Raw genomic sequence first — 26,225 nt, forward strand, 5'->3', positions numbered from 1 at the left:
AAACTTGTTGATGATTCAATCTACTAAACACATATTAAAACTATAAACGACACTGGAGCTTTGTGCAAAATACACTTGATCGTCCGCGGTGGGCTGGCGTCCTGCCCGGGGTTTGTTCCTGCCTTGTGCCCTGTGCTGGCTGGGATTTTCTCCAGCAGACACCACCCCCTGCCCCCCCGAGACCCTGTGTTAGGATATAGTGGGTTGGACAATGACTGACTGACACGTGATAGTTTATCATAAGACTTCTGATTCACACAAAGACAAAGCAAAAGACAGCTGGGTTAGGCCTTGTTAGGGTAGAAAGTATACAAGTAGGGAAAACAGGCCGAATAAGATAAAAAACATATATCTGCTAATTTACACAAAGCCCCACGAACACTGATGCCAGTCTTCATAATCATGCAGAGAACGGAACAAGTCAAACCTTGTGGTCTCTGTCTCATGTCTACCACACCATGTCCCTTGTCTGGGTCTGGGCTCTGTTTGGGGGCTTTCTCATGGACTTGTAGAGGTGAGTTGGCTGGACTTATTGCTTCTATTCCATCTGAACTATTAGAGCTATAGCCACCAGGAGGACCTGTCAAACATGGAAAGATGGCATTATATATATTTTACTGCATCATATAAACAAAAAACAAACCTACAAGTCTTAGTAACATGGAATCACTTGTCCTCAAGAGCATTTATCTGCATGTAGTTCAGCGCTATACTTCAACAGGCATTCCCAGCCCAGTTGGTGCCTACATGAAGCTGTTACATTTCCTAAATGTCCATGTAGATGTTGCACTGGGTACTCCAGTTATCTCCTGCACCACAAAGATGTGTAAGGAGTGCTGGTTTAGTGTACAGCATGACAGAACTTGTTCAATTCGTGTCTAATCCTCATAGGACAGATTCCTGTTCTCTGTGACTCTCTAATGTTATGTCTGGGAAATGGAAAGAATGAACGTAGAACCTACAAACACACATACACCTTACTGTGTATAAAGAATACGTGTGTGTGCGTGTATAAATATATACTGTCAGACACGCTGGCTTAAGCGTGCCTTACAGGTATGGGATTGGCCAAAACATCAGGGAAGAATGTGAACGCAATACCTGCTGTAACCCAACTTCGGTTTGCCCAGAGTGCCGGTGGAAGACTACTCACTCCAACAGGCGCCAACGTCACTGCCGCCCATTATCCTGCTTCTATAAAACCCACTTGGCCAGGGAGGAGTTCAAGCAGGATGGAAGTCTACACTGAGCTGCCTTTCTCTCATCGGAAATGAGGCCATATAAAAAGTGGCCTTTTAAATCTTTGAAATTTCTTTTTATGCTGGACATTAAATGGGGATCACTCTGGTGCCCCACCTCATACATCAATTGGGCTGTGACTGTAGATGTCAGCACAAGAATGCTGTGTGATGAACATCACATCCTGGGTAGCTTTATACCCATCACTGCACTTAACAAATGCCTAATAAAGTGTAATTTTTTTTGGTTGACGGACTTACCTAAACACAACACAGAATACAAAGCAGTACTACAATGTTTCCATGATATAACCTCTTCACTAAGTAATAGGATCAAATAAAAACCTACATGTGTGAGAACTCAGATTATTTAAAAAATACATTAAAATAGAATAGAAACATAGTTCCAATATTCTGGGAGTACAGCCACACTAATTATATTTATCACACTTTGATTAGCTGCAAAAATCACAAGCTCAGTTTAAGAGGAACAAACTGTTTTCACACCCCTGCCTTCACGACGGTGTTCTACTAATGAGCTCCAACCTTAATACGTTTCCCATTCTGTTAAGTGAAGAACCCACCCAAATGGCCAAAACCTAAACATCTGTAATTAAAGAATAAGCATTTGCCAAGCTTTGCAGCTTTAATAGCGGTTCTTGTCACACTGCAGTAGACACAATCATTACTAAAGTGAGCTTCAGATGGTGATAAATGAATGAATCGGAAAACATGAGGTTCATCAAAAAAGTCACGTCTTTAGAATATTTACACCACTTAACAACACTGACAGATTAAATGGCCTCCGCTCATTAGTAAAAGGTTTTATGCTTATATGAGGAAAGCCATATGAAGCATTGCATTAAACAAACCCCACAGGATTATCTGTCGTGTAAAACACAGCCTGGGTGGCTGGTGACTTCCAATCTCTGGTAACACAGGATTTTTGAGACTGAAGGCACCCTACTTGCATTAAAAGAGAACTGCTGCTCATGCTAACTTGTCCTGTGTGAATGGCAGTGGGAAACAAAACTGGTTTGTTTGGCAAAGTAGAAGCTATGGAGCAAATCAGATATTCCACATCGCCACCAGACAAACCAAGCTGAAGCCCTCCTCACCTCTCCCATGTTCCCTTCTAAGTTGACTCTTGTGCTACTGAAGCAGTGGTGCAGCATGTGACCCAGCAGTCCGCTGTTAAAGCCGAGACCTGTTCAAATCAAAGCTCAAGCCCAGCAAGATCAGTTAACTCCAATTACAGTAGGTCCTTGCTTAAAACTGACAGGATTAATGCTGTTTTCCGTTTCCCATTGTTCACTTTTATGGGGTTGCCAACTGTCCGCAGACATTCTTTGTTTATAAATCCCCTTATGATAAATCAGAATCAAGCAAGACTTATCAGAGTATGTTTTATGTTTCTAATCTGCCAATTGTTTATAGGAAGGCTTTGGTACAAAGTAGCAGACTGGCACATATTTTGTTTCACAAAACGCTGAGGGCCTTCTTGGTGCCACCAGAATGGTGACACGTGTAGCTGGCTGTCATCAGTTTTAAGAGAAACAGAACCGTGACTGCCATTTCTGGTAAAGATGGTAAGAATTTTATAAAGACCTGGAATTAGTGCTCTATAACATGAGTGGCATTTCTCCCCACAATGGTACGCCTCCTTTAAGATTTGACTCAAAGCTCATTGTTAAAATTCAAAATAACAGACAGAATATTTTTTAAGAGGACATTTGCTTCATAATAATTACAGCGTATTAGCTTAGTCAGAAATGAATATGAGGGCCTCTTGAAAGTTCCCCCAAGTATTACTGATTCTATATTTTACATTTTCAGTTTTGCTAATTCACAAACCTAAACCAAACTCATTGTGTTAGTTATATGTTTGTATTTATTTAAATTAAAAATAAAATATTGCAGCTTCACTCACTGAGGCTAACAATATCTCAGCTGAAGACCCAAGCCACTTCTAATAGGTGTGACTGCATGAAGAGTTTTGTCGTAAACAAGACTGAAAGAGCTGAAAGTCACATACTTTACACTCCTACAGCTGCATGGACACGGATTAATTGGCAATTTACTTTCAGATAATAACGAGAATAATAGTTCCAATTTAACATCATCTCTGGTACAGAGGAAGGCAGCTGGACAGAGAAAGATTCTGTAGGCAGGGAGAAAGGACAAATGCAGTCAACAAAATGCAGCAAACGTCAAAGGCCCAAGATGCCAGACAATCAAGGAAACATTAAGACAAAATACAATTGGTTTTATGAATAAACAAAGCTTGTTGTGTGGTCCCCCCTTCAATAACGATATCCGGAGGGAGATTTCTATGGAGCAACTCAACGTTATAACCACCTCTCGCTATCTAATGCTGCGTTCCATTTGAAACTGGAAGACAGAATATTCAAGTTGTCAGTAGAAACTTTCAAGTAGAATGACCCAATGAGCTGGACTTCCTCCCAACTCAACCATAAAAACCAAGATGGCTGCACTGTGCATCAGCAGAAGTGAAAGCTGTTGTGTTACACAGTTTATTAACACTTCTGTCTGTTTGTGTCTCGTTAAAGCAGTCATACGCAGTTCTGTCCAACTTCTATCTTTGGACATGTTGCTATTGTGTTTGCATGTGCAAAATATCACATAATGCGTTGTTGTTCTGAAAGAGCAAGCACAATAAAAGTTTTCCCAGAGGTGCCTGTATTAGTTTTCCGAATGTTTTACTGGAAGTCGGTCAACTTGGGTATGACGTCATTCCCAGCTCCGACATAAGAGGTAAATGACTCACAGTATAATCACTCGTTCTTCCATTCTGCTCTATTCTCTTTCCTGTTACACCCCTCACTTTTATATGTAATCTTTGCAGTGTCGTTTGTCATCGTTTTTTCGTGTCTCATAGTATCTTTAAATATGTTACACAGTGTGTGGGGCTGACAGCAATGGCCACAGAAAATGACACCCACACCTTTGACAGATGGAAACCTGGTGCTCAAAACACTGCATGCACTGGAGGTCTGGCCCTTATAACCTCGGCTACAGATCCTCCAGGTGCCAGCGGGCACCAAACGGAGAAACAAATTCCAGAGATGACCCCTGACCCTGGAAATGATTCACGACTTGACACACAAGAAACCTTAAGACACACTGATTAGCCACTTCTGATGAAATGAAGGAGCTGGGAGACAAGATGGATGCAAGGCCGCTAGGAAAGAGGAAAAGGGAACAGAAGAGAATGGAAGAAAAAAGGAAGACGAAAAATGGGAGTGGCAGAGACAGTGGTTTAAGCGTGGAAGCCATTCAATTAAACAGAGACGGAAAGAGCTTGTGTAAGAACGCCCACAAAGGCACAAGGATGCTTATGTTCTGTTTCAAGTTTATATTTTTTGATTTCCTCCTTGATTCAACCCCCTTCTATTCTTACTTTTGTCCGATTAAACAAAAAAAAAAATCATTTTTGTTACTACTTGAGTGTCCATTGCCGTTACTCCATTTGCTGGAGCAGGCTGAATTGCAATTACCACAATGACAAAGAGCTAGCAAGCTGTGCAAAGCCATTGCCCAGCAATGAGTTGCAGTAGCGCAAGTTGGCACCACGCATAGGATATTGGGTTAGTTCATGTAATGGCTGTCATAAACATTACCCCATATTAAGCGAGGACTTACTGTAAATCCCTCCAATCTACCCTTTGATGGATTTAAAATAATTCAAGTTTACATAACAAAAGAGGACTGCAAATGTTTAATCTAGATGCAAGTAGCACTGATTTTTATAATGCCAACCACCACAGCGTGCAAATTGCCACAAACTGGAACAGATGGTTCCAAAGCATCTTACCATCGCTGCTGAAGTTGTTTGCGAGGGAACCTCTTTCTCGCTTCCCCTTATCGCAAGAAATTTGATGCATGATAATTGCGTTTATGAAGTTGGCCGCTGTCACGGTGGTCTTACCGAGTGCTCGGAGTTCCTGTTCCTGCACAGAAATGGGTTTGTTTTGAGTCTTTTCCCTACTGCTTTGCTCGCTGGCAGCTTTCTCCGAAGGCAGGCTGTGCACATGGTGCGAAGGCAGTGGCTGGTGGCTTCTGCTCTGCTGCCCATGTACGGGAGGGTACTGGTTATTAGAGCCTACAACCACGTTGGCAGTCACTGCCTTGGGCTCTGTTTTGGCAGGTGACGACGTTGCATTGTCAGAGGTGTGCTTGGGCATAATAACGTTGTTACCCCCTGCCCTGATGAGCTGACGTTCGGATTTTCCCCCTTCTACTCCTCCTCTTACAAGGTCTTTTGGCATGTTATCAGACTCCAAACTACACAAATACGTTTCTGATGAGGTTATTGGCCTCTGAGGCTGTGGATTATTTGCAGAATATCGTCCAGGTGTGGATGATGCTGTCCTAAAAAACAAAGTAAGAGAACAAGTCAGATATGAAAGAAGGGGACAGTCGATAATGGCATATAAAAAGGAACCAAACCCTCAAGTTTTCGCATTGTGTTATGAACAAGAATAAACAATGAATGATACCAAATGCGCGAGTCTCTTAATTAACACTAATGGCATTTATAAAGTTTGAGGCTATCACCTTTGACACTGAAGCTCAGGTAATGATTTTACTATGTGCTAAAATAATGCATTTATTAATACTTGAGACACTGAACACCACTTGAAGTGTTTTACGTAAATCTCTCCACTGTGTCCAGTCGCTCTATTACAGGCCGAGCATGCTGGTGATCACATTATTACCTGAGTACTGATGAAGTGTTGGCCTCCACAACTGACACAGGCAAGGACTTCCCTCCAGTATTATGAAGCACGCTGGGCCTCTGTTGGATGTTGTCCTGGTTGCGTGGAGATACTGGGGAGTGCTGATGAGCATAGGAAAGAGCAGTGGAGCGGACACCACCGACTCCTCCTGCTGGACTGTTCTGCTCTGTTGCTAAGGGATAAAAAAAAAAACAACGTCAATTTCTGAGTAAAATCCTATTGTTTATTTCAGTCTCACTCCATGGCATGATTGCACTGATGGAAAGGAACAAAAAAGTACAAGCCTGCAGCAGAAACAGAACGTTTACTTGTCCGTAAACAAATCGAAATGAACCACAATTGCTTTCTAGGCTGACCACTTTTTATCTTCTTAATTAAAAGATTTAGTAATGGTCTATAACTGTTTGTTAAGAACTACTAAAGACACATTTTAATGTGGTTTTACATCATGTTTAAAAAAAAAAACATGTTTGGCAGAATTTTCAGAAACTTGATTGGCCTTCTTGCTTTTTATTACAGTAAGACTAAGCTTGAACCAGAGGTATACAGAAAACTCATATGTGGGAAACTGGAGGAAAAAAACAAACTTTTTTTGTTTCCCAATGAATAAAATAATACTAATGACAGAACCTCTCAAATCTTTTACAACAGTGCTGTCTCCCTTTTTTTTTCCTTTTCCTGTTAAAGTGTTATTTTTCTCAATTTTGTGCGGAGTCAACATGGGGATGAAACTCCACCTTATAGTTTGTCTAACAACAGTAGGGAACAGGTGCAGAGTAAACCTCATGGCATTTATAAACGAAAACCGTCTCTGCTCACACTAGCGTAATCTCACTGTTTACAGAAATATCTCTCCATCTACCCTAAAACAAACAAAAACGTTTTCAACGCCGACATTCGCCTACATTGAGTTTGTACATATCCGCAGCAAAATCCTTGAAGGGATAGTAATGTCTCCAACCAGGGGATTCATCAGAAAAATGTAGCATGTGCTAAATCATTTGTTTTTTGTGCAGCACTCATAAGGTACAAAACACCATTTAGATACATACAGGTAAGCAACAGAACAAGCACCAAGGGACGTCTGAGAAGTTTGACCAATCAGGAAATGAGAAGTTGTAATGAGCAGGATCCAATCAAGGCCCCTTAATAAGCACAAACAAATCAGAGCGTGATTAGAGTCTGTGTTTTCAAAAGTCTACGTTTTCACGCTTCCACATTGCAACAGTGATCTGGAATTTGCAGAAGTCTCCATTTTCAGAGATTAAAAACGCAAGGATAGTGTGGATGAGAGGTGAAAATGGAGACCGATGTCTGCATTTGTAAATGAAAACACTGTAGTGTGGACATGGCCTCACACTAAAAGCTGGCAATATTACAAAGAACCACAATGACGTCACTGAAATAATTCAAACGTTTCCCGAGATCAGCATAATGCTTATTCTCACCTGGCCTCCATATTTGAGCAGCTACCACATTTGAACTGGCAGATGGAGTCGGCTTCTCCCGATCTCGTTCCCTTTCCCTGTCCTTTTCTCTTTCTCGACTCCGATCTCGATCACGTTCCCGCTCACGTTCACGTTCAGAAGATGAATTGCCCGATATTTTGGTCACATGACCTGGCCCACCAGAAACAAAAATATTATTCAAGTATAAATTATATAGTGCAGAACAGAGGACAGACAGTCAACAACACTGGACAACATGACAAAAATGTACTAATTGTACACAGACATACAATATACAACACTGGCATGTTAGTTATGCCAATGACCTTTCAAATACACATATTTAAAATAAAGGAATGAAAATAAAACAAAGGTGTATGCCAAGAAAAAACTTTTGACTTAACCGGCAGTCACTTTTTTTAAATTTCAAAAGTTAGCAGTGAATAATGATAACAAAAGCTACATAGATATTAATAATTTAAAAAAAAAAAACTCAAAGCTAATTAATTATCTGGCAGAACTTTTTTTTTTTTTATAAATATTCTTTGCACAATAGAACACTACACATACCAGACCACAAGGGAACACAGCCAAGAATACTGAAACTGCTTAAAAAACATTTTGTGTATCAAATATAAAGAAATCTTTACTTTTGTTTTTGAAATATTTATCAAAAAATGCAATTAATGAGCGTCTTTCTTAACAAATAAAGAAAGAATACAAGCTGTGGAAATGTAAAAGCACACGACACTGTTAGGCCGGAACTTGTCCTTCAAATATACTGTAGGTTCATTCATGGGGTCTTTATATTCCTAAACACTGTACGAGTAATTTGAAGTGTGCAAACTTTAATAATAATAAAAATGTGACATTTATGGAAATGAATGAATGTTTAACACAAATTTACAAAATGTACAACAATATGCTCATTACGTACACTAGACTATGGCAGAGCAAACCGACTGCTCAGATTGAGAACAATGAACATCTGCGTCTCGGTTCACAGGCTCAGATCTGGAGGCAGGAGATACAAGTTCTCACTCCTGCACACACAGTGCTTCCAAATATACTCCCTGTAAGCAGTTCAAGAACTCGAGATTTGCGGTGTCTCATGAACACCTAACACTCGGTGCTCTTCAATTACACTTGCCTAGAAGTCTTTTTCTAGGACAAGCAAATGGTTTTCCTGGAATGAATGAAGGCCAGTAAACATAAAGCAGAGTAACAGGACTCCCTCAGTCCTTGTTGAACCACCACAGAGGGGAGGATGAGCTTGTGCTTAAATGGCCAGTTTAAAGAGCAGTTCTTAGGATTAACCTGTCATGAACATGTCTGACTTAAAGTGTGCACTTCATGCCCTTAAAAGGGGGCGAAAAGACAGCAGATAGATCATTTCCACCATGTTGTCATGATAAATGAAGGGGTTGGTGGTGGGGGGAGAGAAGAAAAAGAAGAGTCAGGGGACTTTATTTTTTCAACAACATTTTCATAATAAACCACCACAGAACAGTTGCCTGGTTTATTTAGCACACGTTAAGAGACTGACAGTGGGCAGTGTGATAAGCACAGGTTATGACATAATGAGGTGCATTTGTGTTGGGTAGATGAGCAGCACCAAAGCAGAGCATCTCCACAGTGTATGTGAGGCACTGGCAAAGCATTCAAGTGTGGCAGCCAACTGCCGCGTTAGTGCTCTGGGGTTTGTGATTACGCCACCTGCACCCGCAGAGCCAGTTTCAAAGGAGCAGTGCAGGAAAAGAAAGGGAGGAAAAAGCTTTTGAAGGAAACCAGAGGCAAAGAGGAGCGATCGAAAGCTATTGTGAGGAGACACTGTGGTCGTGCCCCAGTGCAGGAGCAAAGCCATGGTGCTCAGAGGGGTGTTACTGCCGAGCAATTGTGTTGGAGCAGAGACAGCGTAATCAAAGCCTCTCAAGGATCTGAAAAGCACAGGGAGAGTGGGAAGAGTGACAGGGGTGCTGCTCTATGTGTCTAGGTAGATGCCAGTCGAGTTAGAAGAAACAGAAGTCACTGGAGAGCAACCACAGCTGTTGGCATCCTCACAAGCTGGAAAGACCCACTGGGGTGAGCTGGCGAGCCAGATGGAGAGAGTGAACCTCTTTGTAAGGATTAATGATCGATGCTGGAGATCTTGTCTCCCCTAGTGGATTTTAATTATTTACTGGTTTTTAGCCTGCACTTGAGCACTGGACTTTATGAGTTATTTATTTATTTATTTATTCATTTATTGAAAATGCACTGCATTTTAGGGCACCATTTGATGTAAATTATTTTATTTTATGTTAACATAAAAATGCTGTCCATTTGACGTACGCATGTCAGACAATGGATTGAGCAAGACCAATTTTAAACAAAATGCTAACAACCAAAGTTCAGGTCACACTTGAGCCCCTAGCACAGAGACGCAGGCACACAGTACTCTGACATGGGATTCAATATGCAGTGCTTTGCATCTGAATGTCAATGTCCACAGTAATCCAGCACAAGCACATCAGTTGTATCTGTAGATCTGCAAAAATACCAGGACAAAATAGGCAAAAACAAATGATCTTTTTTTTAACTGCAGAACTTATATTATGGAATTTTCCATCTTGAAAAATTAAATCTTTACTGCTTTAGCTACATTTCAAATGATGCATTCCTTCTTGTACACAAATTCCAAAGCCAATTGAGATGCACTGCAAATGATTTAAAGAGCTATGGAATTCAGGAGAAGTCAAGTCATATGCCGTGACCCTGTAATGGATTAAGTGGGGTCAAAAATGGATGACCATAGGGAGAGTAGCCATCGTTTTATGCAGAAACGATTATTAAACTAAAGACATCCAATAGTAGGGCAGCAGGACCAAATGTCAGTACACTGACTGCAAATCCACACCGTTTTTGTACTTAACCTACGCTACTTCCATGCTGACAGAAGTTGAAAAGAAGAGGTTGGTAACACAATGTTATGGAATGGTAGCCATCACTGGTATCAAAAGCTAAACTGCTAAAATGTTGCATTTCTGGCCATCTTTCTGTTTCTCAGTGGGAAAATAACCTTCACCAACTTCATCCCTTTAGTTGACACACATGACAGAAATTGTACGCTACCTCCATCATACTTATCACCTTCCTGCTTCGCCATTATGTCCTTTCTCCATTGATAGATAGATAGATAGATAGATAGATAGATACTTTATTAATCCCAAGGGGATTGCACAAATACTCAGAGACAGCACATGCTCTATCTACTTGATGTGCTTCACCACACCTACCTGGAGAAATGGGGGCAGGATAAGTTCCACTTCCGAAGGCAGTGGGCACTGCTGAAATGTAAGGGATCCCTTCGATAGGAGAGGAAGATGACCCAGCTGTAAGTTGCATTGGCAATGGGGGTACCCGAGACAGGTCAATGATCCCTGAAAAGCATACAGAAGTGTGTGTTCACATGTTTTAAGCTGTTATTCATCAGCAATCAGATCTGAATTACACTTAAAATCAACAACTGATGCTTTTCTGAACGCTTACTAACTTCTTGTGTGCTCTGGATATCAACTGATACCACTGATAGAGCCTGCATTCTCTTTCTCTGATACGTTGTCTTTGTGGGTGGATTGAGTTCTGCAAACAAAGCAACTCCCTTTCTTCCAAGTTCACATCTGTAAACAAATAAGCCCAAATAACCAAAGGATAACACTCTACCTCGGGGGCCAGCAGAGTAGGAGAGCGCCAACTGTTCTCTGGGTGAAAGACCACGCAGCAGGTCGACCCTTTGTACCATGGCAGCTGCAGCAGCATGATGCATTTGTTGAGAGGTGATGTAGTCATTCAGGATGGTTTGCCTGTTTTCTAAGGCAGCTGTTTCTGGGAAGCCACGGATCATATATGGGGTATAGGGATGAGTGTAACCAGGAGTGGGAGTCAGGTGTCTGGGCAAGTAGTAGGCAGCTGTGAAAGAAAACAAGTGAGAACCCAACTGCATATCCAGCTCAGAACTGCACAGTGCAGCAGCGCAAGTACTTCTTACATATGGTCATCTTTATTAACAATTCTGCCCTACGCTGTTCTACTCTAATATATTACTGAATACTGTTTAATGTCTGTTTGTTTTGAAGAGATACATTAGAAGAAAGGCTTGTTCACAATCCAATACATCTGCCGATCAGGATACTTTCTGCGCCATTTCTAGAGCTTCTAATTTCTGACACTAGTTAAAGATCACTGCTAAAAATGATGAGATGCGATAATTAGGTACAGTACCTGGATCAATTGGGATGCCCCTGGGCAAAGCGGTGGGGTCAAATGCAAGAGGGATCCGGCCATGGTAGAGCTCGGTTGTGCTCATGCTTCGGACAAGGTGTTCATAGGGAGTCAGTGAGGACGGATGATCGGTCAGGTGCGGGGACTTGGTTGGCGTAGGTGTCGATTTCCTTTCCTGACCTTGAGGTTTACCTGACGTAATCCCCCCACCTAGTGAACAAATCCAAGTATCATGAAACACCCGCACACATATGTATATTATAACGATCACAGCTTTACAGAAAAACACAAAAATGGACTTTTAGTGCTTTTTGATACCAACCATTCTTAAGGTGAATTTAATCCCAGTCATGTTAACTTTATTCATTTAACAGAATTCACTTCCCAAAACACAAACTACAGGAGAGCTGGACTCCAGGCTGTGTTGGTATAAACAATACAAAATACTTCAAAACGATTCTGAATCTCCATCTTCTCTGATATGTTTAAAACCAGTGATGAGCACAAAAACCCCATCAGGATGATAGTGCAGTATATGGAATAAAAATACATTAATTTCTGAGTATATGTTTCTAACTGCTGGGATATAAATTTGGAAAAAAAAAGAAAAAAAATCTATCCCAACAGTGAGGACGACAACTGCAATGCACAATTCAAAGTAACCGATGTGCGTAATAATAGTGCATGTATAAGCAAAACCAGACCACAGTTATAGATCTTTTTTGCTTAAAGGCTTTACAAAGTCAGTCTGTGATTGGAAAAGAAACACTTGGGGAGGATTTTAGAAAACGATCACTGCATTTACGTACAAAATAAACTCAAATTGTGTTAACAATGCACTAATTCTAAAGCTTTCTCTCTGCTTTGAGACAAAATTATGAGGTCACTAAATCAGCAGCTGGGAGTGAGAATTGTAACCAATAAGTCACTTTATAGCTTCCTGTTTCACACGCATCAAGGCATGGCCAATGACCTCAAATTAGCATTAATTAGAACAGTAAAATGTTTTAAAGCTTAGCACCATGGTAGAGCAATGCTAAGAATAGTAAGGCAATTGCCTTAAATGACATTAAAACACAAAAAATGTGCAACAAGAGTGACACACAGGAATATGATGCACTTACACATGCAATCATTCCCTTATTTCTCACTGGCCCATCAGCACAGCGAAAATATCATTACTTAGCATCTGAATAACAAACAAACAAACAAACAAATAAAAAGAAATAAATAAAAGCAAGTCCAGACTTTCTATATCACGTATGCTTACTTTCATGTTGTCTCACAGCTGATTCACGGGGTGATACAGGAGAGCATCTGTGTGAAGGCCCAGGGGGAAAGGCAGCTCTAAGGGAGCCCCTATGTTCCTCATAGGCATGTGGGCTGTGCTGTGCTTTGCTGGCATCTGTGATGATGACAGGGGAGCCCCGGGTGATTGACCCCGATGAGCTCACACCTGTAGTTTGACGGGCCTTCATACTTTCCTCGTACCGAGCCCTCTCCAGTACCCTCGCGTCCTGAAGCATGTCTAGATGGTGCGGCATCGGGTGCATCATTCTAGAGTTGTTTCCGATGATTGAGCGCACATCGTGCCGTTTACTGGAACTTCCGTCATGTTTCATGGGAGTGCCCTTAGTATGATAAGTAAATAAATGGTAAGAAGGTAAAAACCAGAAAAGAAAAAAAAACAGCATTATTCTAACATGCAAATTGTACTATGAGATTCACACTGGGCTCAAAAAAGGTGGAATAGAGGCCTTCTGGGATGTCGAAAGACTACTGGTAAGCGAACAGTAAAATGATTTATAACAGTAAACTCCTGAAATCTAACCAACACATATGAATCAGTTCTGGGCACATTTCTATTACAGTGTTTATCTCATAAAGATAGAACACAACATCATGGGGTGTAATGGCCAGAGCACTGTGTGTTAAACCACAGGGATGTCAGTTCAGCTCCTACCCATAATTCACTATGTAATCCTGAGCAGGACTCTTGAGCCACCACTAACACATTTATAAAGAATTGGTATATAATTGTAACAATGCCAATCTTGTACTGTATGAAGTGTTTGGCTGAAGCATCTGTCAAAATATACAGTAATAGTTGTGTGAACTCAAAGGCTCAAATGGTACAGACATTAAAATTAAAAATAAAAAATGAAGAGGCTAAAGCTCGATTGAACTAATATGAAGAGGTCTAATCTAATAAAGGTCTAGACTAGAGCTGGACTACATGTCTTTTAGTGTCCATATCAGAGCAAAGCAGTAAGCATGAGAGCCACAGCACATGTTTTAATAAAACAGATATTTTTCCACACTCACCTGGGTAATGGAGCCCTCTTTGACAGGTTTACTTGAAGGAGAAACCTCAGTTGGGATCTCATGGATTGACCTGCCAGCCTCCTTTACAGTGGTCCGCAAACCTTCGTGGGACATGCCAGATAGCTTCAGAGAAGCGATACCATCATGGGACCTACTTTTCAAGGTCTCCGACGCAGAACCACGAGGCGGAGTGCTTTCGCGCTTCAGCTCTTTGGCATCTCTCCTCATATATTCATCAAGGGATTCAAGATGTCGAGGAATACCTGCAAGAAAAACGCATCTTTTAAGACCTCGGGCAACTCCGCAAAAACCCTCTCTGTAGCTGTCACGAAAATTAGAAAAGAAAGAAAGGAGCCAAAAAGATAGCTGACAGGCATTTTTCAATTTGTGTCAATAATACATGTCTTCTGAGCTGTTCATTGGCTGTGTAATGCAGCGTTTTATAGGAGGAGATGGAATGTAATTATGCAATTTGCCATCTTGTATTACACCTTCAGTAGTCTTTTGGTGATTAACACTAGAATTAACAGAGCCTACGAGAAAACTTGTAAATCTGGCCCACCTTAAATCCGTTCGCACCTCTCCGTCAGTGTCTTTTGTCCTGTAAATGTGCCGATTAAGACAAGCAGCCTGCTATTCCATCCCCCACCGTCGCCGAACGTTCACTAAGATCTCCCAGCTTGTGCCTTGATTGATTATCTGGGAGTGAAGTGCTGGAGTTTTAGAGTGGAAATAATAGATCGTTATTTGGAATATATGCATTTCATGTGTGTTCCGTTTCTGCAGTAATCTGTGTAAACACATTGTTAAAACAGAAACTTTTTCATATTTTATTAATAAATGTTACAAAATGTAGGCATAAACTATAGAATGTGTAAAGCCTGAAATCACACCTGATCTGAAGCTGTTCGTTTTCAAATAATATTGCATTAGTGCGATGATGTTTTCTGATTGGTACTATTCAGGTCATAAAATGATTTCTTCAAAATATCCTATTATATACCTACGTCTGTGTTTTTTTTTTTTTGACATTATACACCATAAGGTGCATACTAATTCTGCGTGAGCAGGAACACTCAATAAAACTGAATAAAAAAAAATCAAGTGACGGTGAGATACGAAGAAGGCAGATTCACCAGCGTTTTTGTGTCAGCTTTTATCCCTCCAGATCAGAGAATGTCCAGTTCCATTGCCTCAAAACACTACTCACATCTACAGTTATTCCCAGTTTCAAATAAAAACTAACAGCGTCGGATCCCTAGGGTGGTGGTATGTATCGTGATCGTGAGTGAGAGAATAAAAGTGAAAAAAAAAAGGTAACTTTTACAAGTACATTACTATAAATGTACACTGTTACAGGCGCAAAGCAAATGTATGTGTGTACTGTATAATATTAACAATAAGAGCAGCTAACTACTGAAACCGGCAAGTATAGGTGACAATGGGGATTGAACCAGGGACTCTTAATTATAAATCAGCAAATCTTACTGCTATGCCATGGAAGCTGTTGTATCGTCCTTGAACCTTTTGTGAAAGTGCTTATTTAATCTTTGGACTTCAAGCTTCACACATTCTATAGTTTATGCCTACATTTTTTAACATTTATTACTAAAATATGAACAAGTTTCTGTTTTAACAATGTGTTTACACAGATTACTGCAGAAACGGAACACACATGAAATACATGTATTCCAAATAACGATCTATTATTTCCACTCTAAAAGTCCAGCAGTTCACTCCCAGATCATCAAACAAGGCATGAGCTGGGAGAACTTAGGGAATAGCCGGCTGCTTGCTGCTTGTCTTAATCAGCACATTTACAGGACAAAAGACACTGGCGGAGAGGTGGGAACGGATTTAAGGTGGGCCAGATTTACGAGTTTTCTCGTCGGCTCTGGTAATTCTAGTGTTAATGATACAGTATTTAGGTTACACTGTTATGTGATTATTTTTTGTGCTATATACAAAGTCAACCAGGTTTCTAAATCTGGTTTTGACATTACAGGGTTACAGTAAGCTAAAACCAATCAGAAGTGAGGCAGGAAATAACCCTTGACAAGACACCCAAACATTAGAGGGAAATGCATGGAATTAAAACTAACAAGTATATCAGACCTGACAAGTACAGTACATAACGTGCTTTAATAACACACTGACCACTGATTTAATTTACATGTTACGAGGAACTAAACCACAAGCACAATTTTTCAGAACTGTTTACTGGTGTTCATTTTTGTTAAATAGTACAGACTAATGTGTCAATAGTGGCTTCGAAGAAGACCCATCCTTTCCCCTTTCATACCTTGAGAAATTGAGCCCCGCATGTGATGAACTTCTTTGATATGGTGTGGGCTATTACGATCCTGGGACAATGCTCTGCCTATGAGCCCTGAGTACAGATTAAAAAAAGGACACAACACAAAATTAAGGTGTATCCAGCTCATGCAGAAAGTACAAAGAGAAAAATATATTTGGGAAAATTTCCCAACACATCAATCAGTTAATCCTCCTTTTTTTTACACATCCATTTTATTCAGCACTCTGTCAAAGACAGCTTTAAAAAAAAAAAGATGAATACAGTTGTGTTCTTAAAAACAAAATAAAACAATGCTCAGGGAAATAAGGAAATGTAGAATTTTCATAGTAAAGCTAACCAATGATCAAAAAGACAAAAATGGAAGAAAAAACAAAATTAAGTATTTGACAAGAATAATCAAAAACCCCAGAATGCTATGTGGAGTAGATGAGCTCAGTTTTTAAAAATAATTCTTTCTGGTTGTCTAGAACAGGGGTGGCCAATGTCGGTCCTGGAGAGCCGCAGTGGCTGCAGGTTTTCATTCCATCCCAGTCGCTTAATTATAAGCCGATTCTTGCCAATCTTAGATCTACGGTTCTTATATCATAGATTTTTTTTTTCTTTCCAAAGAAATCATCCGAACTATTTGAAGCATAAAATGGATCATTTAGAGTCTGGCACATTTTTCTATTAATTGTTTTATTAAATCCAACAGTGCATGATTAACACACATACATGGAAATGGAAAAAAACAGAATGGAGAACTGCTGGCTGCTTTGTCATTTACATCTTATTGCTAATAAGGAGCCATTAAAACACTGAATGCAGCTGTTTAAGATTGAAATTAGCAATTAAGGGTAGGGAACCTTAACAAGTGAGACCACTAAAATGAAACATCAAAACGTCACTTGAGCAATAAGTGCTTCTTCATCAGCAGAAATTGACTTCTCATTAAGAAACTGGGTTGGAACAAAAACCTGCAGCCACTGCGGCTCTCCAGGACTGACATTGTCCACACCTGGTCTAGAAAATTCTGAGGAAGACAGCCTCAATTTCAGTTACCAGAAATAAACTCCCAAAAACCTAAATGTAAATGTGGAAGAAACTGATTAAGAGAAGATGATGAACTACCAGATTTGTTGCAATCTGCCATCAAAACACCTTCTTCAGTTCATTATTCCCTAAGGTTTGGTACTTTTCTCCGACAGGTGGTAAATGCCATGTTTGAGATGCAGGAGATGGGATGTGGATGGAATGAACCCCATATGTTTTATTGCCAAAGACGTAACAATGGGAGGAAGGAGATGATAAAAAAAAATCTGCACAAATTAGAACTACTCCCATGCTTCATGGATTCGTGGAACAATTAGAAGAGGATTACATTAGAAATAAAAAGAATGGACAGAACTTCACACCTTCACAGTTTGCTGAGGGAGAGTCCCTCATTGATACACCTCTAGTTGTAGCCGCCTCCATCATGTCAAAGGAGCGCTTAACTCCGAGAACTTCAGTGGGGACGCCTGCTCCGCGGCTCTCTTCTTTGGAGCTCTGGCCCGCTCCTGGAAAAACAAAGACAAGCCCATGATGAGTATGGGGCAGCTCGTCAATTTACCTTTTTTAAAATAATATAATTTCTAAGTCCCTTGTGAGAAAGTCCTAAACAATTTCACTTAAAAAAAAACTGTATTTGTTCAAAAGTAGCTAAGCTCTACTGGTGTAAAACTTTCAACAGGATTGACATTACCCTTCCATCATTTTTAGTTTTATTCATCTTCAATAAAATCATCATGAAGATTCTCTAAAACTGAAATGTGAGAAATGATGACATGACTTATGGGAAGGCTGTTTGATAAACTTTTAAAGTAAATGTCATAATGAGAAAAATCCGTTATGTGGACCTGTATAGAGATAAAGAAAATGTCTGGGTAACTACTGAACCAACACCAGTTCCTGTTATCAACAGACAGACAGATGTACTTTAAAGATGGTGAACAAATTGGATTTAATGAGATTTTAGTCCATTGTGCGACTAAGGAGCTTTGTAGAAAGAGACCAAATTAGGCGATGAAAAAATGTCATTATTTGGTAGCAAATAAAATGAGTTTGTGCCTCTGCCAAGGCATTAAAAAATTTATTCAAATGAAGCAAACAAAGAGCAGTTCAAAAGAGGTCTCAAATTGGCTATTCAATGGCTCAGAAGGCACAGCACCTTACAAATTCACCGCCTTAAAGGCTAATTAAGCCACCAACAGAAAGTACACATTACCTTTTTATTTCTTTTTCCAGCTGCAGGCGGCTCCCCTCCTCAGTATAAATAACACTGGGGATTTATAGCTCTAGGCGACACTCGTACATTCTGAGCGGAACTCTTCATACTTCTCCGAGGAGGGTCCAACTGCAGACTGCAAATGTAATTTGCCATCTGGGGTGTGATCCTGCTGAAGTGAACACTGTGTTCCCGTGTTTGCTAATTTTCAACAATAAGGATCACGTAAGCTGCCTCTTAACAAAACCAGACGTGTACTGTACTGCTGTAAGGGGTCATTTTAACCTCTTCAGAAGAGGTGGTGCAGGTCATAAAAAAATGGTCTTGAAAGGTCTTTTCCTCAAAATTATAATTTATCTTCATTTAATGCATTTTCAGTGATTAGACTTAACAGGTGCTGGCATAAAACCTACAAAGCACTGCCACACTCCCTGCACCACCACTGGGCTAAGGCAAGGGCAGAAGGTGAGCTGCATGTGCAGCCAGAGCTTTTGTGAGTGTGACAAACAATGAAATTCATCAAATCTACAGCATTCTCACACAATAAATTAATTCAAAATGGACATTCAATAGAAATAATAATACTAGCACAAGTCTGCTTTCCACATGAGGATTCTTTCTAAAGGCAGTAAATGTATGAATCAAACATCCGACACTCCTCATATGCAAATTACTAGTGTCACAAAATCCACACGACCAGTCATCCAGTTGTATGCTCACGATATCCCAAACCCATGTATTTTACTAAAATATTGCTAAAGAAATTACTTTGTCTTGAATGGTGATAGAAAATGCTCAGAAGCGATCAAACATGTCATTAAATTTATATTCATATCGGTGAAACACAACTGGAATGTCCCAGGATTATTTAGCATCTGGCTGTGAAAATGCTTGTTGAAGCATCTCAAGGTTTGCATGAGTCCGAGGCATATTCTCTTCCTGATTATGTTCTCACTTGCTCTACTTTTAACTTTTATCTTTAGTTGTCTTTAGTAATCCCTCCTCGATCGCGGGGGTTGCGTTCCAGAACCCCTTGCGATAGATGAAAATCTGTGAAGTAGAAACCATATGTTTGTATGGTTATTTTTATATATTTTAAGCCCTTATAAACTCTCCCACACTGTTAACATTATTAGAGCCCTCTAGGCATGAAATAACACCCTTTAGTCAAAAGTTTAAACTGTGCTCCATGACAAGACAGAGATGACAGTTCTTTCTCACAATTAAAAGAATGCAAACATATCTTCCTCTTCAAAGAATGCGGGTCAGGAGCAAAGAATGTCAGAGAGAGAGCGAGAGATAAGCAAACAATCAAAAAATCAATACGTGCTTTTGGGCTTTTAAGTATGCCGAAGCACCGTGATAAAGCAGCATTTTTTAGAGGAGCGTCCGTATCCACTAGGCAAACAGCCTCTGTGCAAACAGCTCCTCTGCTCACACCCCCTCCGTCAGGCGCAGGGAATGTCAGAGAGAGTGAGAGAGACAGAGAAAAGTAAACAATCAAAAAATCAAAACGTGCTTTTGGGTTTTTAAGTACGCCGAAGCACCGCGATAAATCAACATTTTGTAGAGGAGTTTCAGTATCCTCTAGGCAAACAACCCCTCCGTCAGGCAGAGAGAGTGAGAGAGATAGAGAGAAGCAAACAATCAAGCACGGCGCGGGAAGCATATCGTATATCATTGAGAAGTTTTATTTAATACGTAATACATGCTCTGATTGGGTAGCTTCTAAGCCATCTGCCAATAGCGTCCCTTGTATGAAATCAACTGGGCAAACAAACTGAGGAAGCATGTACTTTAAATTAAAATACCCATTGTCCACAGAAATCCGCGAACCAGCGAAAAATCAGCGATATATATTTAGATATGCTTACATTTAAAATCCGCGATGGAGTGAAGCCGTGAAAGTCGAAGCGCAATATAGCGAGGGATTACTGTATACTATATGTCTCACTGAACTGGGCACTGTCGGTATCACGTTAAATGCAATGTTAGCCAATGAATGAGCTGTTGCTGGATTTGACTCGTGACCAGTGAATTTGGGATGTCAGGTCTTCAACTAAAATACTCGGCCGCATCTGAACATATTCTGATTTAGTTCACTTAGGTATCTTCTATTTTAGTAAAAATGAATATATTCAGGATGTTGTGAGCATACACAGTGAATGGCATGATGTGACATAAGTAACATGAGGTCTTTTCATAGACAGATTGCTGCTCTCCAAAACTGGTCACCACAGACTTGTGTATTAATAGAAACTCTCCATTCTGCATGAAAATGTAAAACATTTGTCTCAGCCATCACTATAAATCAAATGGGGCACGTAACAAATAAAAAGAAGTATCATTTTTGGGTGAAGTATTCCTTTAAAAGTTGTTCACACCTTGACAGAAAACAGCAAGCTACTGCCCGGAATGGTGTGCTAGTATGAAAAAAATATAAGGTGGTGCTACTATAAATGAAGACCATGAGAAGAAAAGAAAAGAAAAAGGCAAACTCTCATGCAGAGGAGAAAGGGTAGGCACCTAATACAGGTCTTCAGAATGTTCAAAAGGCAACCAAAAAATGAGATCAAGCTGAATTCTTCCAACTACAAAAGTGACTCACAAAGTCGAGGACACCAGTGCAAATTAAAGGGAAATGCACTTAGGACTAAAGCCAGGAAGCATTTCTTTTACAACCTTGACATCCTACATGAATTTGTTTGAGATAGGGAACAGATAAGAAGTGATTAGTTGAATACACCAGAGACAATGGATGAACGTTCTCCTCTCGTCTATCAAATTTCTTATGTTCAAAAGTGAAAGCAATGACAAGACAGCTCAGCTAAATCTGAGACAGAATAGTATACTGCATGTGTCTTCATTAACAAACAAACTAATGAAAATATTCATTTTGCTTTTAATTTTTACTAATGCCACATAAATAACTGATGGTCAATTATGGTTTAATTAAAGACTGGTGAGCTAAACAGCCCAGTGGCTTGTGGTTCTTGTTTTACGAAATGAACAGAAATGCTAAGATGGAAAAAAGGAGCCTGTTCTCAAAAACAAAGTTCAGGCAGTCCCCGGGATACGTACGAGATAGGGACTGTAGGTTTGTACTTCAGTTGAATTTGTATGGAAGTCAGAACAGGTCCATTATTTTAATAAATGCTATTGTTGACCAACTGTAACCAAGTGCTCTGCCAATGAATGATGGAGTTTCACCTCTCTCTGACCTTTTTATTATTTCTACTTTATTTTCAGTGGTGATGGTTTTTCTCTTCTTTACTGTATTACCAGCACTTGCATCAGATTTGTGTTTCAGAGACATTCTTGAAGGGTGAAGACAAAAGGTTAAGATGAGCTCTTCTACACAGCACTGTACACACTGTCACAGCAGGAAGGCACCCATCGTCAACACGTCTGATGTACTGACAAGAGACAACACAGTACAAGCAGGCTTACTATTGAGAATGAATGGGGGCAGCGAGGGGGGGGGTTCATCACCAGCCCACCACACAGTCAACTTCATGGCAGTATGCTGCCTGCAGTGTGTGCCCACTGAGAACGAACACGGTGCGGCCTAAGGCAGGTAGTGAATCACCCACCACCACCCCCATTCAACAGGCAGCCATCTGAGGCACACTACAGTGCTAACTCCGCCGCCCCGTTCACCCTCAATGGCCTGCGTTCAGCCACAACCAGGTCACCGCTTGCAGCATTACCAGCCGCCCACCGAGAATGAACAGGGGCAGCCATGTGTGGTGGGCGGATGAGTGAAACGCCCCCCTCCGCTCCATCCAGCCTGCGTCCAATCAGGAGCAGTAGCTGCAGCGGTGTAGTGGGTCGGCAGAGTACCGGCCCATCATGCCTCTGTCCTGCACACGAGCGATAGCTGTGGCCCCGGTGACTATGGACCACGGGTCACTACTTGCAGCCGGACGGACACTACAATGTGTGAGCAGCGAAATCGCCCCCCTCCAGCCACCGCTTGCAGTGTCCCCAGCCCGAAGATGACGGAGCGGCAGTTACTGAGGCGCATGCGTCGCAGCTGTGGCCCCGTTCGTAAGTCGTAGGTCGGATGTCTGTAACCTGGGGGCTACCTGTAAATGCTTTTCTGTTGTCTGTATGCGTTTCATCAGATTTTCTCTACGGAACAACTAAGCAATTTCAATTATTAGCTACATAAAGAGAGTAAAACAAATACACAGATTGGCTGTTCAACAACAGATAAAGCAAGTCAAACAAGTCCCAGCTGCTCCCATTGTTTCACATAGTCTGAGATGTTTTGCTTCTCAGAGAATTCCCCAAAATCCAGTCATACTACGTTACCAGAGAAAAACTTAACAAAACAGCTTTTGCTTCTAGAAAAAAAAAAATCATCACAGTGAGACATAAGCAATGCAAATAAAAACGAGAAGCTAAAACAATCAGAATGTCTGCAAGTCTGTACTGTTCCTCTACTTTTAGAGGGGAAAAACAACAAGGCGAGGAGACTGCTTTGCCTCTGCCTAAGCTACCCACCACGTCATCTGATCTACTGCCTAGATTCGGGTGTAGAACTAAAGGACACAACAGTAGAAATTGCAAAAGTGGGTTTGGAATTTGACGTACAGCAATACTTATCTAGCAAAAGGCAAGAAATAAGCATACATACAATACTGTCAAATAAATGGTCACACATTGAGAAATATGTTACACTGATGTTAAATGCCCAAAAAATCCATTTCTGATTTGTCACAAAGAAACAGAAACCCAAACAGATCACACGGCCTGGCTATTTAAAAACCAATTCCAGCCATGATGGCCACTTTGCCTGGCATTAGACACTCTAAGAAGATCAGCTTTATTTACAACTCACTGCAGACTGAGATGAGACAGGCACAGCACGACTTTCAGCAAAATGTCAAATCCAGCCAGCAACCAACCGCATATTTGAGATTTTTGGAACGTTTCAAGAGTTTTATTTTCCGTTTCGTTTTTTTGATCTCCCATCGGCCGCAAACATAAATTATTAGTAGTGTACAGTGGAAAATGGTTTAGGAAAATGGGAACCTTTTCCTTTGCAAAATGTATGTGACAGAGACAAAGTATGCTGACAGGCCTCATTTCCATTTCCTTGCTGACTTTTGTGGTCTGTTCCCTGCTCCTCAGGAGGCCCAGTAGTTTTCACTGACATCTTCGAGCCTCTGCTTCCCTAAGGTCATTATTAGCAATTTGCAATTCAGCAGGCAGTACAGCCCTCTTTTTACCTTACAGTACTCATTAATGCCTTATAATTTATTGCAAGCCATCCTATAATTCCCACAAAAAAATAAATCTAGTGCAGGCAAAAGAGCCTTTTAGCTATTCTAAGTATCCCTAAATTTTGCAATGGTGTTCAATGCAACTGAAGCAGCTGTTCATATTGTACATTGTGTTTTATTCACTGCAGTTCTGAAGACTGTAACTGCAGCTTGATGTTAACACCCCCGTCTCGTTCGCTTCTCTTGATATCCTGCCACGTCACACTGCGTGGGTAGAAACGGCATTACCTTTCTGTCCAACTCCAGCCATACCTTTACCACAGTGCACTAGGGACCATCCAGAGAGAACATGGACACCTAGTCAGCCCAAGACCATCTTACTTTGACCATTCTAGCAATTTTATTTTCACAGATATTTGCATCAGTTTGAGCTGTATCTATTCTCTATTGTCTCTAATATTTAAGAACATTAAAATTCCATATATATCTGTAAATTATTTAATTTAGAAAATGTCTCCAGTACATCTGTCAGCAGAGTGAAGAGAGGTACGTATAAATGGACTAAATTTTCTCCCCTACATTAAAAAAAAAAAAGAGTCCATCCTCTAAAATATTCTTGCACCATTTGGTTGTAAAATAAAAACCAAGACAAAGTGCTACCATGATCAGGACTGCTGGCAGGCAGGGCCTGGCTGCTCTCTACATACCATCGTAAGACAGAATGTGGCCACTCTTGCCTTCGTAGATGACATGTCCTTTACTCATCGCATCCTCCCTTCCGCGGTCTCCTCTGCCTGGGCTTTCCTCGGCCATTATTCGCGTAATCGTACCCTTATAAAGATCTTCTGCTGGAGTCCCCTGAAAAGCAAAAGGACCACATTTACTTTGAAATGTTTTTATACCCTCCTCTTCATCCTAAACTGCTCCGCATTTTAATTATAATCCAAATAACACACTGTTATTTCTTTTTTTTTATCTATTATTTTATTTTTATATTATTTTATTTTTTACAGTAATCATAACATTCAAAACATACATTGCATGAATTCAACACCAAAAATCATTAAAACCTGGCATTTGGTAGTCAATAACAACCAAATTGGACAAATTAAGGTAATTATTTCCCTCATCAAGCAATACTCAATACCCCAGAATGACAGCGTGAAAGCAGGATGTTAGACATTTTTGCAAATTTATTAAAATGAAAACAACTACGTCATTTCTTAGCCAATGACACAAATGGTCTTTTATTTATTAAGTGCTGGATACGACACCAAACCTCAGCTAAACATTAAATGTTAACAATACGGTAACTGCAAAAAGTAGCACAGAAACTGCTACATGAGTATTCTGTGTATTCAGCCAAATTCTGTGCCACTTTTAATACAAGACCAAAAAGAAGGAACGATTACAGTGAAGAGAGCTTGTGCTCACGCTCATCACCTCAGGAACTGCTGCTCTGAAATGCTCCCAGTAAATGCAGCTGACATCTGCCGTTGATCGTCGGTGTCCACAAACAGGGATACCAGAAACTAAAGCAAATGCATCTGACATGACTGTTGTATGGCACGTAAATTTACTAAGCTGGTACATCCAAAAAATCTAAATAAATAAATAAAAATAAGTGCAAGGCAGAGTAATAGTGAATGCGTTCTGTGGTGAAGATACAAGCCTTCTTAATGTGAGCGTCAAATGCGTTGAAATGAACTTGTCTTCTGCACTTGAAATCTTTTTGAATACCATTGCTGCTTTTCAACAACAGGGTAAAGTAGCGTCGAGTACTTTGTATTTTTATTATTTGAAAAACTAGTTAAAATTAGAGCCTAATGGGAATGACGCCATACCCACCATTTTGTTACCATGGAAACGAGGATCTAATTGAGAGGTGATGTCTTCTAAGTGTTTAAAGTGCTCCATCATGTTAATGCAGCTAACCATGCGCGATAGCAGTCGCTCCTTCTCCTTGAATCAACCGACAAGAATACTGCGACTAAGCACAACATGTTTACAAGCATTTTTTCCCATTTAAACTGTTTCTCCTGGACATTTTCTTGACCATACAGAAAATTATAACTATTAAGTGCTCCATCAGAAAATGTAGCTTATTAGCTTGGCCCTACATGCTTCTTTCCACAAACAAAAAAATGTTATCTTGGGATAGATAAATTAAGTACTTAAAGACAAAGATGAGTCTCCTCCACAAATTTGACCATTTGACTGACTTCACGATAATCTGATTCTGGGAAACCAGTCTCCTAAAGTGAAGCTCAAGTCCACTGTTGCTTTTAGGTTATTTCATAAGTAACCCATTACTGTCCAGACCAGGCATCTCACCAACTTCTAGTCTGTGATTTAACACGCTGCAGCTTTAATGTGTCTGTAATGAACCAAATCAGTTTAA

At 40.4% G+C, this 26,225-nt stretch overlaps 1 protein-coding gene across 6 annotated transcripts in view; it reads right to left on the reverse strand.

Moving 5' to 3' along the window:
• Positions 1–26,225, reverse strand: part of ncor2 (nuclear receptor corepressor 2) — a 313,848-nt gene that overhangs the window by 20,366 nt on the left and 267,257 nt on the right. For 4 of the 6 annotated variants that reach the window (XM_039772028.1, XM_039772023.1, XM_039772026.1 and 1 more), the window contains exons 28-39: positions 24,532–24,682; positions 17,743–17,886; positions 16,334–16,420; positions 14,032–14,294; positions 12,977–13,337; positions 11,707–11,916; positions 11,149–11,394; positions 10,722–10,865; positions 7,447–7,617; positions 5,978–6,170; positions 5,188–5,630; positions 428–580 (exon numbers count right to left, since the gene is read on the reverse strand). In XM_039772028.1, coding sequence (XP_039627962.1) covers positions 428–580; positions 5,188–5,630; positions 5,978–6,170; positions 7,447–7,617; positions 10,722–10,865; positions 11,149–11,394; positions 11,707–11,916; positions 12,977–13,337; positions 14,032–14,294; positions 16,334–16,420; positions 17,743–17,886; positions 24,532–24,682 — 2,566 coding nt within the window. The remainder of the gene's footprint in view (positions 1–427; positions 581–5,187; positions 5,631–5,977; positions 6,171–7,446; positions 7,618–10,721; positions 10,866–11,148; positions 11,395–11,706; positions 11,917–12,976; positions 13,338–14,031; positions 14,295–16,333; positions 16,421–17,742; positions 17,887–24,531; positions 24,683–26,225) is intronic. The other 2 variants (XM_039772025.1, XM_039772027.1) reach the window with 2 other exon arrangements.

The sequence above is a fragment of the Polypterus senegalus genome, chromosome 12, assembly GCF_016835505.1.
Source record: "Polypterus senegalus isolate Bchr_013 chromosome 12, ASM1683550v1, whole genome shotgun sequence".
NCBI lineage: Eukaryota > Metazoa > Chordata > Cladistia > Polypteriformes > Polypteridae > Polypterus > Polypterus senegalus.